Genomic DNA, 18,804 nt, shown 5'->3' on the forward strand with positions numbered 1-18,804 from the left:
AAGTGGTGGAGAGTCAACATTTTTGAGATGCTGGTTGAACATTTTTCAGAATTAACATTAATTCTCAGATTAAAGAAGCACACTATATCTCAAGGAGGAAAAATAAAGAAAACACACACACACACACACACACACATCAAGGTGGAAAGACAGAACCCAAAACAAAGGGAATGTCTTAAAAGGCATTGGAGAAAAGACAGATTTCTAACAAAATTATGTCAAGCAGGCTGACAGGACTTTTTAGCAGTATATAAATGACAGAAGACTATGAAAAAATGTCGTTAATAATTATCAACGTAGGGGCTGACCCTGTGGCTGTGTGGTTAAGTTCCCATGCTCTGCTGCAGGGGCCCAGGGTTTCACCGGTTCAAATCCTGGGTGCAGACATGGCACCACTCAACAGGCCATGCTGAGGCGGTGTCCCACATGCCACAACTAGAAGCACCCGCAACTAAAAATACACAACTATGTACTGGGGGGATTTGGGGAGAAAAAGGAAAAATAAAATCTTAAAAAAAAATGTGGTCTGCAGACGACTTGCATGAGGTCATAAGGGGAGTTTGAAAAAGTGCAAATTTCTAGGCCCCAATCTAAGATTCTAAATAAGTTTGGGATGAGGACCAGACAATCTGTATTTTTTTTTTTTTGAGGAAGTTTAGCCTTCAGCTAACTGTTGCCAATCCTCCTCTTTTTGCTGAGGAAGACTGGCCCTGAGCTAACATCCATGCCCACCTTCCTCTACTTTATATGTGGGATGCCTGCCACAGCATGGCTTGCCAAGCTGTGCCATGTCCTCACCGGGGATCTGAACCAGTGAACCCTGGGCCACCAAAGTGGAACGTGCACACTTAACTGCCATGCCACCAGCCGGCCCTGTATTTTTTTTCAGCAAACTTATTTGGCCTCTCTTGAGAACCATTGTGTCTAGAAAGTCTTCCAGAAGCGTTCAGTAGAAATAAGTTGTTTGGGAGAACACTTCAGCTAAGCCTTCTGGTCTTCAAGTTGGCATGCCTGAGGCTCAGGCTGATTCTTTCTCTTCTTGACAACACAGGGACTAGCTTGAAAAACTGAATGAATGAAGAGGTTTTGGCCTGATCTACATACATCTCCTTTTAGCAGCGCAAACTATTTGTCAAAATGCTTAAAACCATACCCAAAATCTGCGCGTCGTGCTCTGTCTGGAAGGATATAGAGAAGCAGGCCAGGCCTGATAGCTCACATGGGGAATAGAGACTCTGAATCAAGGGTTGCTAGGCCCAGAGCGGGGAAGAATAGCTAGAAACCCGACTCGTGCGCAGGCGCAGAAGGAGGCGGGACAATCAAACTGCCAAGGCGCGCCCTTCCCCCTCCCCTCTTTCCGGCCGTCTCCACCGCGCAGGCGCAGAGTGTGAACCAAGATGGCGGCGCCCGTGGATCTGGAGTTGAAGAAGGTAAAAGAGCGTCTTGAGCAGGCAGTGGCTTCTTTTTGGAAGCTAAGGGGACTTTAGACAAGAATGTAGAGTGAGGCTCGAGTCCTGCGGAAGGAAAGAGGCCCTAGGGAATTTGGGAATGATTTCCAGGAGTCCTAAGGCGGGACCGGGCCTCCTTAGGCTGGAGTAGGGGGCGGGCGGCTTTAGCTGGATAAGAGCCGGTTGGGCTGGGTCTGGGTAAGTCTGGCAGGCCGATGGCTGGCCTGTACCCTCGTTCCGCGCTTTATAGCCGTTTCCTTGCACTCGGAGCCATCAGTTCCATAGTAAGGCCTGAAGTGAGCGTTTCAATTTGGAGCCCTTTCGGACGACTTGCCCTAGCCGAGCCATTTGTAATTCTGCATCCTTATCTGCTCTGCAAAACTCCCAAGTCCAACCTTGTGTGTTTTAGGCCACTTATTTGATCCCATCTTGAAAGGTCTCAGTATATACATACATTTGAGAATCAGATATTCTCATAGCAATGTTCATCTCAGGGCTTCGGCTCCCGACCCCTTCCCACCTTTTTTGAAGAACTTGTGAAATAAACAAGTCCAGTAATGTTTTCCAAATAAAATCGATATTTGAAGGAATTGGGTTTCTCTCTTCAAACAATTGCTTATTAACGTGTTGTTACTTAGAAACATTTTTTGCCACCTGAGAGTTGTCAGGATTTTAACACCACTAACGGCCCCAAGCCATACCTTTGTTTGGGGGGTTCGGGGGCACGGGGATTGAAAGGATACTAGACTTCATCTACTTGAAACCTATACTTTTCTGGAAAAAGAAACTGAATATCAGAAAAAACTCTGAGGTTAGGACTAGAATCCAGCATTCTCTGCCTTACTCCACACGTTTTGACCATTCAGTTTTTTCAGAAAAGCAGATTTTACTAAAGACTGTTTTCTGGTCAACCTTTGCATAAGAAATAGGACAGCTGAAATAGCTGTTGCTCCTAAAAATGAAGATGTTTGTTATTGCTCTGAGGAGTTACGTGTATGTGCCTTGCTTTTTGTCATTCTTGTTTCGAAACTTGTAACTTTAGCCCTTATGTGATGATCTCTAATGCTGTAATATCTCAGCTTTAACAATATACTAGCTTCCTTAGCAAACTGTGTACAGAACAGTCAGGCAATACCTGTAATTTTACATGCAAAACAAAATTCATTTTAAGAATGCTTGAAGCATTCTAGAAGTTTACCTTTTATTTCTGTTAAAATTTAAAAATTTAAGTCAGGGGTTAGTGAAAGAGCTGACAATAGAGTACAGCTGTGAATATGCTTACCTCCCAGTATTGTTTGAATTTGTTGCTAAGAAATCTGTGGACAAACAATGCAAACTAAAAAAATGATTACAAACTTAAGTTGGATATATTGACAACCAATTAAATTAACTATAAAAGAAACTTGTCGTTTAAAGGTTTTATCTTCTAATATCTTTATAAGGTTTTTTTTTTTCCTGGGAGGGAGTGGAGACTAATAGGAAGTTTCAGGTACCTCCTCTCTCCTCAAATAAATGTTTTGAAACTGCACTATTAGGTGAGAACAAAGTCAATAAAAGTTAAGTAGTAGCTTTTGCCATATATTGCAGTCACAAATGTTATTAGAAAGGCATAAATTTGACAGCAGGTGAAAGTCATTCCAGGCACTTGAACAAGAATATCGAAGAACTGTGTTTGTCTTTGAGTTAAGTGTACACAAGGGTCAAATTTGGCTTGGTATGTGCATATGAAGTTCATAATAAATTTTACCAATGCCTTGAAATTTTTTTCTCGTTTTTGTCTTTCTCTTACAAATACTCATATTCTGAATATTACTGTAGACAGAATAGAAAGATTTCTCAACTAGGGGTGAGAAGAAATGGATTTAAGTACTGTACCTGCCTTTCTACCTAATAGTTCTTAACCCTGTGCAAGCCACTCATATCTGTTTAACACAGTCAGTTACTTAATTTGTAAACTACGATGATGAAACTACCATCCCTAACTCGTAAGATTGTTGAGAGGAGTAAATGAGATTTTTTATTATATCCATTAATGTTCTCCTGTTAATATTGCCATTTTAATATTTCGAACAAATGTGGGAAAGTGCTTTGAAACCTAGTCGTGTAATACAAATGTAGCAAGTTACTACATTTATGCTTCTTGTTTTGGGTCTCTGGGTTTCATCCTCTGGCTGTTGCCTTTATTACTTTGATTATTCCTTGGGTAGCTGCTACTTGATATAGTTATTATTTAATGAGCATTTGTTTTGCTGCTTCAAATAGATTGCTTCTTCAGAGGACAGGCTAAATTCTGTATTTAGCATAGTGGCTTGATCACTTGATATAATTGTATTGTCTTGGTGTTTGCTCTGGTAAATTTCACATCTTTGTCTCTGGTTAGCATGCTTTATTTTAATATATTTGCATTTGACTTAAATGTTTCCTGTAAAATGTTTCGCATACTAAATCAAGGACTTGTTTTTATTAGGCTTTTACAGAGCTTCAAGCCAAAGTTATTGACACTCAGCAGAAGGTGAAGCTTGCAGACATACAGATTGAACAGCTAAACAGAACGAAAAAGCATGCACATCTTACAGATACAGAGATTATGACTTTGGTAGATGAGACTAACATGTATGAAGGTGTGGGAAGAATGTAAGTAAAATATATCCTTAAGGGGATTATCTTGGGAGAGGTTTCGTCTGAATTAAATCATAGAATTTGTTCATTTTAAACTTGGGGTGAAGTATCATAGTAGCTTTAAAGATCATCTAGTCAAATACTTTCTTTTTTTAAAAATGAGAAACTGAACCTCAGGTAGATGTGTTTAATTTTAGACTTTGAAGTACATTTCTTAAATATTTCCCTGTTCTCTCTACGATTAAGTAGTTAAGTATGTAACTTCAATGATAATATGATTTGTCATGAAAAGATGTTTATAGTAATTTTGTGTGTGAAGATTTAAGTAGTTGTAGTTCTAACCTCCCTCCCCTATCTAATTTATTAGGAGTCATACAATTCATAAATCTTTTAGATGTCTGACTAATGTTGTAAAATAAAAATAGGGACCAGCTCGTGGCGTAGTGGTTAAGTCCACACACTCTGCTTCCTTGGCCTGGAGTTCGCAGGTTCAGATCCCAGGTATGGACCTACACACCGCTCATCAAGCCATGCTGTGCTGGCATCCCACATAGAAAATAGAGGAAGATGGGCACAGATGTTAGCTCAGGGACAGTCTTCCTCACTGAGAAAAAAACAAGTAAAATAAAAATAAAAATTCAGTTATGTAAATATGCTTGTTCCAACTGTAACACATGAGAAACCGAGTAAACCAATTTACCTTTTGTTTGTTCTAATTGTTATCTGATTAACCACCTACACTTCACTTTTTTCTTTTAAAAATAGATTATCTTTATGCAAGAGAATAGATCTGCTTCATGTTCTTTAAGCAGTAAATAAGGAATGGCAAAGCTCTTAACTGCAGGTCACATTCCATTACACTGAGCTAAAAGAAGACTGATTTTTTTTTTTTTTAAGTGGGGGGTGGTACAGGAGGAGGGTTTTTCTGGAATTTGGTCTTTGAATATTACTTAGTAAGTGGACCATTACTTCAAGTCTGGAGATCTTTTAGTTAGAATGGAATTTGACCTCAGTCTTAGGATGACTTGTTTTGTGATTGATTTGAAGGAAGCATAACATGTGTAACATTTAGTAATGGCTTTGGGATGACATCATGAGAAGTAGACCCTGCTCATGACTAGCTAATCCATATCTTTCTGGAAAAGAGATAGATTATGATCTGATTTCCTTTCTCAGAAACAATATACCACAAATACATTTTGTCTCTGGAGTTCGTATTTTTCATTTTAGCTTGTTTTAAGAGAAACAGAATCCCAATTTGAGAGTTTGTTACCGAGACACAAAAGAATTGGGATAAGAACGAAGTAGAATCCTTGAGTATGTGTCTATATAGTACCAAGTGCATTGTTGGCATTCACTACTGGGTAATTTTATCCTTAATGTGAGTATCCTTTGGTCTTAAAATGGTAATACTAGCTTTTCTAGCATGCTTGTAAACATGTTGCATTTGGATTTAACATCACTACATTAGCCTTTGCTTGCGATAGCTAAAGACTCTCTTTTTCCAAAATAGAAAGACTCTTTGAATATCTTTGACCTTTTGAGCTACAATGAAGTTTTTATTTTATTATTTATTTATTTATTTATTGAGGAAGATTAGCCCTGAGCTAACTGCTGCCAATCCTCCCCTTCTTGCTGAGGAAGACTAGCCCTGAGCTCATATCCCTGCCCATCTTCCTCTCCTTTATATGTGGGACGCCTACCACAGCATGGTGTGCCAAGCAGTGCCACATCGGCACCGGGGATCCGAACTGGTGAGCCCCGGGCCACCGAAGCAGAAGGTGTGCACTTAACTGCTGCGCCCCCAGGCTGGCCCTGAAGTTTTTATTTTTAATTAGAATAATTTCATTTATTAAACATTCTGCAGGAGTGATAGGAGAGTTGCTTTTTTTGCATACTGCCCGAAGTGCTACAGATAGGATCTGTTCCACACAAGGAATTTTAGAGGGGCCCGCCCAGTTGTGTAGTGGTTAAGTTCTGCTTTGGCGGCCCTGGGTTCACAGGTTTGGATCCTGGACGTGGACCTACACACCGCTCATCCACCCATGCTGAGGTGGCATCTTACATACAAACAATAGAGGAAAATTGGCACAGATGTTAGTTCAGGGCCAATCTTCCTCACCAAAATAAATAAATAAATAAGTAAATAAATAAAAGAATTTTAGAGTTTAATGCCTGGGATATGAATTAGTTAATGGTAAAATAGTATTTTCAGGAGATTTAGTTCATATAAATTATGTTTCTTAAAAGAAACGTAATTTTTACATGTTTGGATAAAGTAGAACTCTTGTATGGTTTCAAACTTTGGTTTTAAATTTGACTTTTGTGCTTTCTGCATCTCACTGGGAGTGTGAATTTGACCCTACATTGTAGGGGCATGTAAGGTGAATAGAGTTTGTTGTTTGGCTAGAGTATTAGTGCCCTCAGGAAGAAAGGACTTGCTGAGTATTAGTCTGGTCATGAGGACGTTTTCTTTCTTGATGCTAAACCTGAAATATCTATTTCTGAATTTATAGTCTTGAGTAATCTTGAGTATCATTGTGATTCATTTCTTTAATTCTAGTCTTTACCTTAGTTTGTCTTTTCTTTTCCTTTTTGAGTATTATTTGGGAAAACTAATTAGAATATTAATTTTTCTCAAACTGTTGTTTTAAAATCATGAATTATAAAATCCCATTAAACACTCCGATTTTGTTTTAGAGCCTGCAGTAGATTTTTGCCATAACTGAAATCCGGGCCTCGTTGTGTCCTGCTTAGACTATTGCGGTAGCATCTTAACTGTTCTTTCTGCCCTTATTCTGTCTGTCCAAATGCGTTCTTCAAACATCTGACAGAATTGATCATGTCAATATTTTTCATAAAATCCTTTGTTCATCCTCTGTTGCCCATAGGATAAAATCTAAACTTGTTAACCCAACATTCATGGTCATTCATAATCTGTCCTTAATTTACCCTTCTAGCCTCAAGTCCCACCGCTTTGTATTCTCAGGCTCAGGATAGCATGTAAATTTCACCTCATGGACTTACCTCTTTCCATTGGTTTTGGGTTATCTGTTGAGAAGGAGTTTGTCTCATGTGGGCTTTAAACATTCGTTAATTGATTAGTGATGTCTATCGTGGGGTGAGGGTAGAAGAGTAGTAGCACATGTTCCAGAAATTGTTATCCCTCCCCTTGCCACATGGGCTTCCTCACACATGCCATGTTTTTGTGCTTTCTTGCTTTTGCTTATTCTGTCCTTCTTGGTCTGCAGAATGCTGCTTTCCCTTGTGAAATTCTCATCCTTCAAGACATAGCTCATCTTCTCTGAAGATTTTTCCATCCTCTCTGGCAGACTTATTCACGCTTTAGTGTGTGATACCAGGGCTTTTGTTTCTCTAGCTGCTAGAGCAGAGAGAGATTAATTTTTAAGTGGGTCAGTCTCCCCAGCTAGATTGTTGGCTCTGTAAGACCTTATACGTATTTATCTTTGTTTCCTTAGTTCTCAGCATAATGTGTGGCACATAATAGATGTTAAATGTGTATTGATTTGAATTGAATATGATTCTTTCTCTTGCCTAAAATAACTGCATTTTCTTTTGGTTTTTTAGAAAATATGTTTACAACATGTCAGAGACTTAAGAATTAGACTTTATTATTCTGTTTTAATATACAGTTCAATAAAGATGAAATTATAAAAGTAAAATATATTTCGATAAAGATAAAAGGGATTGTTTCTGACCATAATTATGTCCTTTGATCTGACAGGGTTAATTCTTTATTAAAGCTATTGAGAAAGTTGACTAATTCTGAATGCCAACCAGTTGCAGAGATATTCAGTGAGAAATGAATATAGAAAAACCTAAGTCTTTAGAATTATGCTGAGGGCAGTAAAATCCTTAGAGAATAAAGGCTATTCTATGCAGAATAATATCAATATAATTTTATGTATTTTACCTTCCTCATCTTCACATAGGATGGAAGTCAGATTTTTCTTTTTAGAGTGTGTATTTAGTTTACCAAATCGTTGCAAGCCCAGATGCTTTTCAAGTCATTAAGTATGGAAGAACATAGTAGTGTTAAATACCTCTTCTATATGGCTGTTTTTGGTTTAAAACAAGGAAAATCAAGCTACAAGGTAAAAGATGATGAATTGCTATATATCGTAAGCTCTGTGTATTCATTGCTCAAAACTATATTCCATCCAGTCTCTTGGCGCGTTGCCAGCACATTTTAGTTCTCTTACTTCATATTCTTTGGAGAGGCTGTTATGTAGCCTGATACTACTACCACCAATTTCTAGTTTTGCTACTTAAGCTGTTTGTGAGCTGACCTCACCATGCTGCTTTGAGAACTATGATGAAAGTTACAACTGTGGAATGATCTGTCTGAATAGTTGGAAGTGTTTGTCTTTGCGTCTTTCTAGCATGCAAGGAGGGAATAGACACAACTCTCAAATAAATATTATGTGGATGTTTCTTATATCTTTTTTTCATGAATAAGAACCAGTTTATAGGAATTTTCTTCCTTTTTACTTTGCATAGTAAAAGATAAGAGTATTTTTGTAAAATAAGAATTATATTTGAAAGTGCATATAAGTGACATTTAGCCATGCTAGTATTTGAAGGGACTATCATTAGAATAAATGTCAAACTTATTTTTATTAACAATAGGTTTGATCCTGACCCTGATTTGATGTCAGGTCTATTATTCTATTACTCTAATATCCTTTTGCTTAAGCATTACATAAATAGCATTCCTTATTTCCAAAAGAGACAAATTAAGCTTTTTTTTTTTTTAATGTGGAAGGAACTTAAGTAGATTAGCCTTTGAAAAGAATGATTAGTCCCTTTTTAAAACTTGAACCTAACTAAAAATAACTTTGTACCATATTTAAACTAATTTAGAGGTATGCCACCTTCTGTGGGTATTTTTTACTTTTAAGGAACTAAGAATGAACAATGGTATAAATCTACCGACTAGATAAGTGTCTGGCAATGCAGGAATTGCTGTTTGGGAGCGGTGTTTCTATTTCTACTTGTTGAAGTAATTTGATGGTTGATCTCTAACGGTTGACAGGTCCAGAAGTTTAAAACTTAAGATAAATGTGGCACAGGTAGAAAGTCAGAACAGTAGGTATATTCCTGATAGATCAGATATTAAAAAAAATTCTAAATAGTTGAGCAATTTTTTGACTAATTAGGATGTGGAAATCTGAACTCTTCATGACAGCTTGGTTTAACTGCCTTTTGTTTAAAATGTTATGTTGGTTTTGTTGTGATTTTAATTGTTAGTTTGGATGTTGACTTGTAATTTGAATTGTGACATTTAGTAAAGCCAGGATGAAATATTTGCAGTTTCTCTAAGGTTAGTTATGTTAAATATTAATAGAAAGGGATATAGTCATGCTGCCTCAAGTTTTGCAACCATTTTACAATTTCATGGTATTGCAGTCAATTTGAGGTAATTTTAAAGCTGAAGAAATAGTTGTATTATATTTTATTCCTAAGAGATTAGGAAATAAACCACAAATCTTGGTGTAGTAAATATTGTTGATATTATAGTAAAAATAGTTTATATTGTTGTTCTCACTGGAATCAAGTTTCCATGTTTTATTTAGAGCCTACTATAGGAGAAAAAAAATGTGCAGATTTCTTTTGTTGTGAGAGCCACATTGCAAATTCAAATTTATAAACTCCTTTTATACTCTCTTTAAAGATGTTAATCGGTATTTTAGAGTAGAGAAAATGAAGTAAAGAGAAAATAATTTTCAAAGGTAAAAAGGAACTTTTTAGTTATTTTTTAGATTTTATTTTAAAGGAAGAGGAATTCTTGATATTGAGCTGCTTTTACTAATAGAATATGACACACCCTTCTTGTGTTTTTATACAGAGCCATTTAAAGTGGCTTTCATTGCTCAGAGTTCTAAGGGAAAAAAAACAGCTTTTCCTGTTGTGCAGGGAAAAATGACTTCAGTTTTGTTGATGTTGGGTATGTATATAACCCCAGATGGGCACACTGTCCTCTTCCACAGATGTGGCACTTTAGGGAGAGGAGATTTTTGAGTAATATTCTTAATTTCCTTAAGTTGTCAGTGATTTAAAAACTTGGTGTTCATTATAACTCTGCTGTACTGCTGTGTAGAATGACATCACTATTTTTATGCCGGGGAAGTTAACAAACATTTGCGTAGGAATTACGTAGCTATGTTTCTTCTGCAGAAGAGTACTTTTAATAATTCTTTCCCTTCTTCCCCTCCCATGTCCTCCAGAACCCAAACAATCTCACAGAAACACAGGAAATTAATTTCGAAAATGTTGTGCTAATTAGAAGTCTATTGTAAAAAAGGAAAAAGAAGTCTGTTATACTTATCTTTGGATGTACTGACATGCTAAAATAAAATTTTCATGTGTCTTTGTGGGAGGGTTACTTATTTTAGGCTCGAACTTGTTTAAAAAATGTAAATGTAATTGATTCATTTCATTACTTGGAGGACTTTGCTTCTGCATTTCCTGACGTCAAAAGGCCTGACTTTTTTTTTTTTTTAACTGACAAAGGGTTAAACAAAATCTGCCTTTGTTGCATGAAAGTAGCAACTATTCAACAACACAAGAGAATACTACAGTGTATTCCAATTTGTGATAAGCAGGAATCAATGTAGTTAACTGAGGGAAGGGTGAAAAGTACCATTACCTGTTGTTCCTATATAAATAAAAGTGAAGGGAGCAGTAATTTTGAAGTTAATTACTTTGTCATTGGGGGATTGTGTGCTGCAACTGCCTTAACTCTAGCTGAATTTCTCTGAAATGAAAAACAATCAATTTTAAGCTGTATCAAGAATTTTCTGATTTTATCTGCCACTTATAGTGGCAAATTTAGGAACAACTTGCCATCTAATCTGTTTGAGAGAGGACTGAAATATTCATGTCAGGGAACATAATCTACTTAATGAAAAATCCAAAAAGGAACTCAGAAAAAATATTGACGTAGAAGGTGAGAGTCAGTCTGTATCTATGAACAGACACTTGATAATGACTTACTAGTATTCTTTTCTTTCTTATTACTTATATCAGGAATTGCTGTGAACTGCAAGTATCCTTTGCCCAGATGGAATAATTAGGATTGTGGTGTGTTGTATGCACCATTAGTGCCTGTGGTTTTGTGAAGAATGTATGCTCCATTTATTTTTAGAATTTAAGTTTGAATGGACATGTCTGGGAGAATGTTATCTCATTGTCCTGGCCAGGAGCTCTCATCACCAAATTATATTCTGAGGAAGATCAATTACCTTGAAATGGACCAGATTACTTGGAAGACACTGTTCCTTTGGGTTTGAAGAGGACTTGAAATGTTCTTGTATCAAAATTTGTACAGCAGCAGGAGCCCAGTGTTAAAAATGTATCTTTAAATAGATAAGAGCATGACTGTCCTAAGCTGAGCCTTTTACATTGTTTGGCTCAAGTTAAAAAGATTTGGACCACAATATGCATCCTGTATGTGTGTGTCTGACTGAGTCTTTTGCATTTGTGCCAAAATATATTTATATTTCTCTGTAACTTTCTGCTTCTGTACCAGGAGTCTTCTGTTCTGTTTGTGTCCTTCAGTACTCATTGGATTGTAATTTTTTACTATCCATGGTTATATTTTATCCGATGTTATATTTTAACCTACTAGTAAAATAAAGGTCACATCTTAGAAAAAGTTGTAGCATAGCTTGATTCTTAGATGTGGAAATGTTTGGAGTTTGATGAGGCCAGAGTAAAAGTGGTAAACATCAGAGGTGATTATTTACTAGAATACTTAGAATACCAGATAGTGACCAAAAATAAGCATCATGTTTAAAATAGATTAACATACTACTGCTTCCATTTCAGGAGTAATAGTTTGATTTAAAAATACACAGTGATTTTTAATTTGTACAAATTGAACCTAGCAGTGTGTGAATGACTTATCTAGAACAAGGAATGTTCACATGGAATTGGGTTCCTGAAGAGACCGCGATTCTCTAAGAATTCCTTTGAATTCACAGTCCTCATCTTATTTAACCTATCAGTAGCGTTTGGTCCAGTTGATTGATCTTTCTTCCTTGAAGCACTTTCTTCCTTTGGCTTCTAGGATACTGCCTCTTGGTTTTCCTCCTATTTCACTGGCCATTCTTTCTCAGTCTCCTTTACTGTTTCCTTTTTTTTCCCATTTCCAAATATTAGATTGACCTTGGGCTCAGCCTTTGGCTTTTTTTCTCTTCTCTATTCTCAGTCTGTTAGTGATCTCATTAAAGCTTATCTCTTTACATGCCTTTTTATATACTGACAACTTCCAGATTTTTATCTTTAGCTTAGACCCCTTCCTGAACTTCAAACTTGTATATCCATCTGCCTACTTTACATTTCCATTGGATGGTCTAACAGGCATCTCAAGATTAACTTGACCAAAATAAAATTCTCACTGTTTACAAATAAGCCAGTTCTTCCTTCAGTCTTCCTCACTTCAGTAAATCAGTTTTCCCTCCTTCCAATTCTTCCAAATTTTGGAGTCATCCTTGACTTCTTCCTCTCTTTCAATCTTACATTCAATCCATTAGCAAAGGCTCTATCTTTAAATTTTGTCTGGAATCTGAACATTTCTACTTACTACCACCCTGGTTTAAAATACTATTGGATTATTGTAGTTGCTTCCTAACCAGACTCCCTGCTTCCATCCTTACCATTTTATAGCTGTTCTCAACTGAACAGCCAGAGTGATGCTTTTAAAACATAAGTCAGATCACTCTAGTCAAAATCTTCAGATGGCTTTCCATTTTATCAGTGAAAAAGACAAGGGCTTTTGCAGTTCCTGGTCTCTGTGCCTGAAGCCTTCTTCCAGATGCCTACATGACTTACACCTTCTCTTCCTTCAGTTCTTTACTGAAAAGGCATTGAGGCCTTTCATGACCACCATAGTTAAAATTATACACATACTTGTACCCCCACCTACTTGCCTCTTATATTCTCACTCTCCATTTTTGGCTTTATTTTGCTCCATGGCACTTACAACCATCTGGCATACTATAGTGCTAATTATCGCTCTTTCTTAAATCAACTTTATTGAGATATTTATATACAGTAAAATGCACTCATTTTAAGAGTTCACTTGGGTGAATTTTCGCAAATGTAACCACCACTCCAGTCACAATATGGAACATTTTCATCACCCTAAAAAAGTTCTTTGTTGCTTCTTCCAAGTCAGTCCTCCCCCCAGATCCTGCTTTAGACAAGTGATAATCTGATTTCTATCACTGTAGATTAATTTTGCCTATTTTTAGAACTTCATATGGAACATGTAAATAGAATCATTACAGTATGTGCGCCTTTTGTGGTTTTTTTCCTGAAACATAATGCTTCTGAGATTTATCCATTTACGTATATTGGGCTTCCTCAGGGACTGGATGTTGAGTTTCAGTTCCACTTATTTCAGTACTCTTGCCTCTGCCCTCCTTCCTGTGCTTGCCAGCTTCATCTTCAGGTTGGCTGCAGGAGTTTCAAGAATTTCATTTAGATGTGACAACATTCAGAGTAAGAAAGTACCATGTTTTCTGTGTCACCTTTGTAGGAGCAAAGAAATCTTTCCCAGAAGTCTTCAAAAGGGCCACTTCTCACATTTCATGACATGCTTGGACTTAAATCTTGGCGGATGGGATTGCCGTGATTGTGTACAACCAATCAAGATTCACCCTAGGATTCATTTCCCTGAGTCACTTTGGAAAGTGGAGAGTACCCAGACAAAATTGGGGCTCCATCAGCAAAGGGGAACAGATATTGGGTCACCAACCAATAGTATCCACTGAAATCTTCAACAACAATCATTACAGTGACCAATAATTGAGGGCTAGCTACATGAAAACTGTAATATATTTAGGATGAATTAGGGAAGAGTTTAATCAGGAGTACAAGGAGGAGGCTCTTGAAGTAATTCAGGAGTGTAGTAATAAAGGCATAAATTAAAGTGGCAGAAGTGGAAAGGAGAGGAAGAGGTCAATATGAAAGAAAGTGATGAGTCTTAGTGATATGTTGGGACTTTAGGGGACAAAGAGGATACCTGCAGGTTTGGGAGTTAGGTGAGTGGGCAAGTGGTAATTGATAGAAGCTGAAGTTGGGATGGGGAAACTGTGTGTAGGGAATTTTGGTATTGGTAGATGAAATGAGTTTAATTTGGGACGTGTTGAATTTGAGGAGATGTGAAATATACAAGTAGACATGACCATTAGTTGATGCGGACGTAGTGCAGGTGTTAGGGGTTGATATTATTTTGAGGTTTATTACCAAGTTGAAACCTTGAAAATAAATGAGTTCTTGGAGGGACTTTTGGGTAGAGATAGCTTAGCCGAGAGCCTTGAATGATGCTTGCAATATGGGCACTGGAAGAGAAAAGGAAGGAGGGGTTCATGAATATAGTAGTTGATGAGGGGAAAATGGATAGTATAGGACTAAGATGCAGCAGATCTCTCAGAGTTAGATTTGAGCATACTGTGTTCTGTAGATTTCTTTTACCTGATGTATGGCAGATCTAGGTGCTGTATTTCTGGGTTATAATCTAATACTACATTATTTTGTTTCTTGAATAGTTCCACTTTGGCCCCTGGCTCTTTCCGATTGTCCCCTATGTCTTTTTTTTTTTTTTTTTTTTTTTTTTTTTGGTGAGGAACATTGGCCCTGAGCTACCATCTGTTGCCAATCTTCCTCTTCTTGCTTGAGTAAGATTGTTCTTGAGCTGACATCTCTCCCAGTCTTCCTCTACTTTGTGTGTGGGATGCCGCTACAGCATAGCTTGACAAGCAGTGTGTAGGTCTGCATCCAGGATCTGAATCTGCGAACCTGGACCTTTGAAGCAGAGCACACAAACTTACCCACTACACCACCAGGCCGGCCTCAACCCTCTGTCCTTTTAACATGTCCCCAACCTTTTTTGTTTGTTTTTTTAAGTTAATAAACTTTGTTTTTTAGAGCAGTTTTAGGTTTACAGAAAAATTGAGCAGAAAGTACAGAGAACTTTCACGTAGCCCCTCTCCTTCCTTCCCCGCACAGCTTTCTCTATTAAAATCTTGCATTTGTCTGGTATGTTTGTTACAATTGATGAAGGAATTTTGATACATTATGATTAAGGTCCATAGTTTACATTGGGATTCACTTTTTGTTTTGTACAGTTCTGTGGGTTTTGACAAATGTATTATGTCTTGTATTTGCCATTATGGTATCTGTAATGTGTATATTACAGGTATGTATATGTCTTGTATCTGCTCCTGTGCTCTATCTGTCCGTCCTTCCCTCTTTCTCCAAACCCAATCTTTTTACTGTCTCTCTAGTTCTACCTTTTCCAGAATGTCAAATAGTTGGAATCATACAATATATAGCCTTTTCATACTTTCACTTAGCAATATGCATTTGTTTCCTCCATGTCTTTTCATGGCTTGATAGCTCTTTTTTCCTTTTCTGTTTTTTTCTTTTCTGTTTTTTCCTCAACACTGCTTCATTTTGGTAGTTCTATTGCAATATCTTTGAGTTTACTGGTATTTTCTTCTACAGTGTCTAATTTGCCATAAGCCTATCCAGTGAATTCTTTTACTTTGAATACTGTATTTTTGATCACCAGAAGTACCACTTGCATCTTTTTATATCTGTAATTTCTCTGTTTAAGTTCATGTCTTCCTTTAATTGTTAATCATGGTTATTATAACGTTTTTAAAGCTTTTATATGCTAATTGCTTTATTTCTCTCCTTTCTGAGTCTGTTTCTATTGACTGAACTTTCTTCTGGCTGTGGGTCATATTTTCTTGTTTGTTTATGTGTCTGGTGATACATATATGTATATATATATTTAGTAAATGCCCAGGCTGGTACTTATTTATTTTTTAATTGAGATATAATTGACATATAACATTATGTTAGTTTCAGGTGCAGCATAATGATTTAATATTTCTATATGTTGTAAAATAATCCCCACAGTAAGTCTAGTTAAGATCCATCACCACCATAGTTAAAATAGTTTTTCTTGTGATGAGAACTTTTGAGATATACTGTCTTAGCAATTTTCAAATACACAATGCAGTATTATTAATTGTAGTCACCATGATGTACATTACATCCCCATGACTTATTCTTTTTATAACTGGAAGTTTGTACCTTTTGATCACATTCACCCACCCTCGCCTGTAGCAACCACCAATCTGTTCTCTGTATCTATGAGTTCATTTTTTTTTTTTTTTAAGATTCCACATGTAAGTGCAATCATACAGTATTTGTCTTTCTCTGTCTGATTTATTTCATTTAGCGTAAAGCCTTCAGGGTCCAACCATGTTGTCACAAAAGGCAAGGTTTCCTTCTTTTTTATGACAATAATATTCCATTGTGTTTGTGTGTGTGTACACACACACACACACACACACACACACATACATTTTCTTTACTTATTCATCCATTGATGGACAATTAGGTTGCTTCCATGTCTTGGCTATTGTAAATAATGCTGCAGTGAACCTGGGGGTGCATATATCTTTTCAAGTTAATGTTTTCATTTTCTTTGAATAAATAACCGGCAGTGGAATTGCTAGATCAGATGGTAGTTCTCTTCTTAATTTTTTGAGGAACTTCCATACTGTTTCCCCAGTAGCTGCACTAATTTACATTCCTACCAACAGTATACAAGGGTTCCCTTTTCTTCACATCCTTGCCAACACCTATTTCTTGTCTTTTTGATAATAGCCATTCTAATGGGTGTGAGGTTTTATCTCATTACGGTTTTGATTTACATTTCCCTGATGATTAGTGATGTTGAGCATGTTTTCATGTACCTGTTGGCCATCTGTATATCTTCTTTGGAAAAATGTTCAAATCCTCTGCCCATTTTAAATGAGATTGTTTGTTTTTTTGCTGTTAAGTTGTATGAGTTCTTCATATATTTTAAATATTAACCCCATATGATTTCCAAATATTTTCTCCCATTCAGTAGGTCTTTTCATTTTGTTGATGGTTTCTTTCCTTGTGCAGAAGCTTTTTAATTTGATGTAGTCTCTCTTTTTTTTTTTGCTTTTGGTGTCAAATCCAAGGAATCATCACTAAGACCTATGTCAAGAAGCGTTTTCCTTACGTTTTTTCTAATTTAATGGTTCAGGTCTTACATTCAAGTCTTTAACCCATTTTGAGTTGATCTTTGTGTATGGTGTAAGATAGTGGTCCAATCTCATTCTTTTGCATGTGGCTGTCCAGTTTTCTTAGCACCATTTATTGAAGATCCTGTTCTTCCTCCATTGTATATTCTTGGTTCCTTTGTTGTAAATTAATTGATCATATATGCTGGGCTCTCTATTTCTGGGCTCTCTATTCTGTTCCTTTGATCCATCTGTCTGTTTTTAGGTCAATACCATACTATTTTGATTATTATGGCTTTGTAATATGTTTAGAAATCAGGAAGCATGATACCCCTGGTTTTTGTTCTTTCTCAGGATCACTTTGGCTATTTGGGGTCATTTATAACTCCATACAAATTTTAGGATTGTTGGTTCTATTTCTGTGAAAAATGCCATTGGAATTTTGATAGGGATTGCATTGAATCTGTAGATTGCTTTGAGTAGTATGGATATTTCAACAATATTCTTCCAATCCATGAGCACGGCATATTTTACCAATTTATTTATGTCTTCTCCAATTTCTTTCATCATTGTCTTATAGTTTTCAGTGTACAGGTCTTTCACCTCTTTGGTTAAGTTTATTCCTAGCTATTTTACTCTTTTTTTGATGCAATTGTGAATGAGACTGTTTTCTTAATTTCTCTTCCTGATAGTTGGTTATTAGTGTATAGAAATGCAGCAGATTTTTGTATATTGATTTTGTATCCTGCAACTTTACTGAATTTGTTTATCAGTTCTAAGTTTTTTGGTGGAGTCTTTAGGGTTTTCTGTACATAATATATCTTCTGCAAATAGTGACAGTTTTTTCTTCCTTTCCTATTTGAATGCCTTTTATTTCTTTTTCTTGCCTAATTATTCTGACTAGGACTCCCAATGCTATGTTAAATAAAAGTGGTAAGAGTGGGCATCCTTGTCTTGTTCCTGATCTTATAGGAAAAGTTTCAGCTTTTATGGTTTCATCGTACCATTGAATATGATGTTAGCTGTGGGCTGTTCATACATTGCCGTTATTATGTTGAGGTATCTTCCCTCTGTACCCACTTTGTTCAGAGTTTTTATCATAAAAAACTTGATCATGGTGTATGATCCTTTTGCTATATTGTTGAGTTCAGTTTGCTAATATTTTGTTGAGGATTTTTGCATCTATGTTCATCAGGGATATTGGCCTGTAATTTTCTTTTCTTGTGTCATCCTAGTCTGGTTTTGGTATTAGGGTAATGCTGGCCTTATAAAATGAATTTGGAAATGTCCCCTACTTTTTTTTCTTTTCTTTTGGAAGAGTTGATAAGGATTAGTATTAATTCTTCTTTAAATGTTTGGTGGAATTCACCAGTGAAGCCATCTGGTCCTGGACTTTTGTTCGTTGGGAGGTTTTTGATTACTGATTCAATCTCCTTACTAGTATAGTCTGTTCAGATTTTCTATTTCTTCATATTCAGTCTTGGTAGGTTGTATGTTTCTAGGAATTTATCTTTTTCTTCTAGGTTGTCCAATTTGTTGGCATATAATGGTTCATAGTAGTCTTGATATGATTTCAATCCTCTTAAAATATTGATACTTGTTTTGTGGCCTAACATATGATCTATTTTGGAAAATGCTCC

At 36.5% G+C, this 18,804-nt stretch overlaps 1 protein-coding gene across 2 annotated transcripts in view; it reads left to right on the forward strand.

Moving 5' to 3' along the window:
- The first annotated feature begins 1,300 nt into the window (after positions 1-1,300).
- PFDN1 (prefoldin subunit 1) overlaps positions 1,301-18,804 on the forward strand; it is a 58,857-nt gene continuing 41,353 nt past the window's right edge. For both annotated transcript variants that reach the window (XR_011505805.1, XM_044780590.2), the window contains exons 1-2: positions 1,301-1,430; positions 3,916-4,082. Coding sequence is in view for 1 of the 2 variants with exons in the window: in XM_044780590.2 (XP_044636525.1) it covers positions 1,398-1,430; positions 3,916-4,082 (200 nt within the window). In the remaining variant the exon portion in view is untranslated. The remainder of the gene's footprint in view (positions 1,431-3,915; positions 4,083-18,804) is intronic.

Source organism: Equus asinus, chromosome 9 (assembly GCF_041296235.1).
Source record: "Equus asinus isolate D_3611 breed Donkey chromosome 9, EquAss-T2T_v2, whole genome shotgun sequence".
Classification (NCBI taxonomy): domain Eukaryota; kingdom Metazoa; phylum Chordata; class Mammalia; order Perissodactyla; family Equidae; genus Equus; species Equus asinus.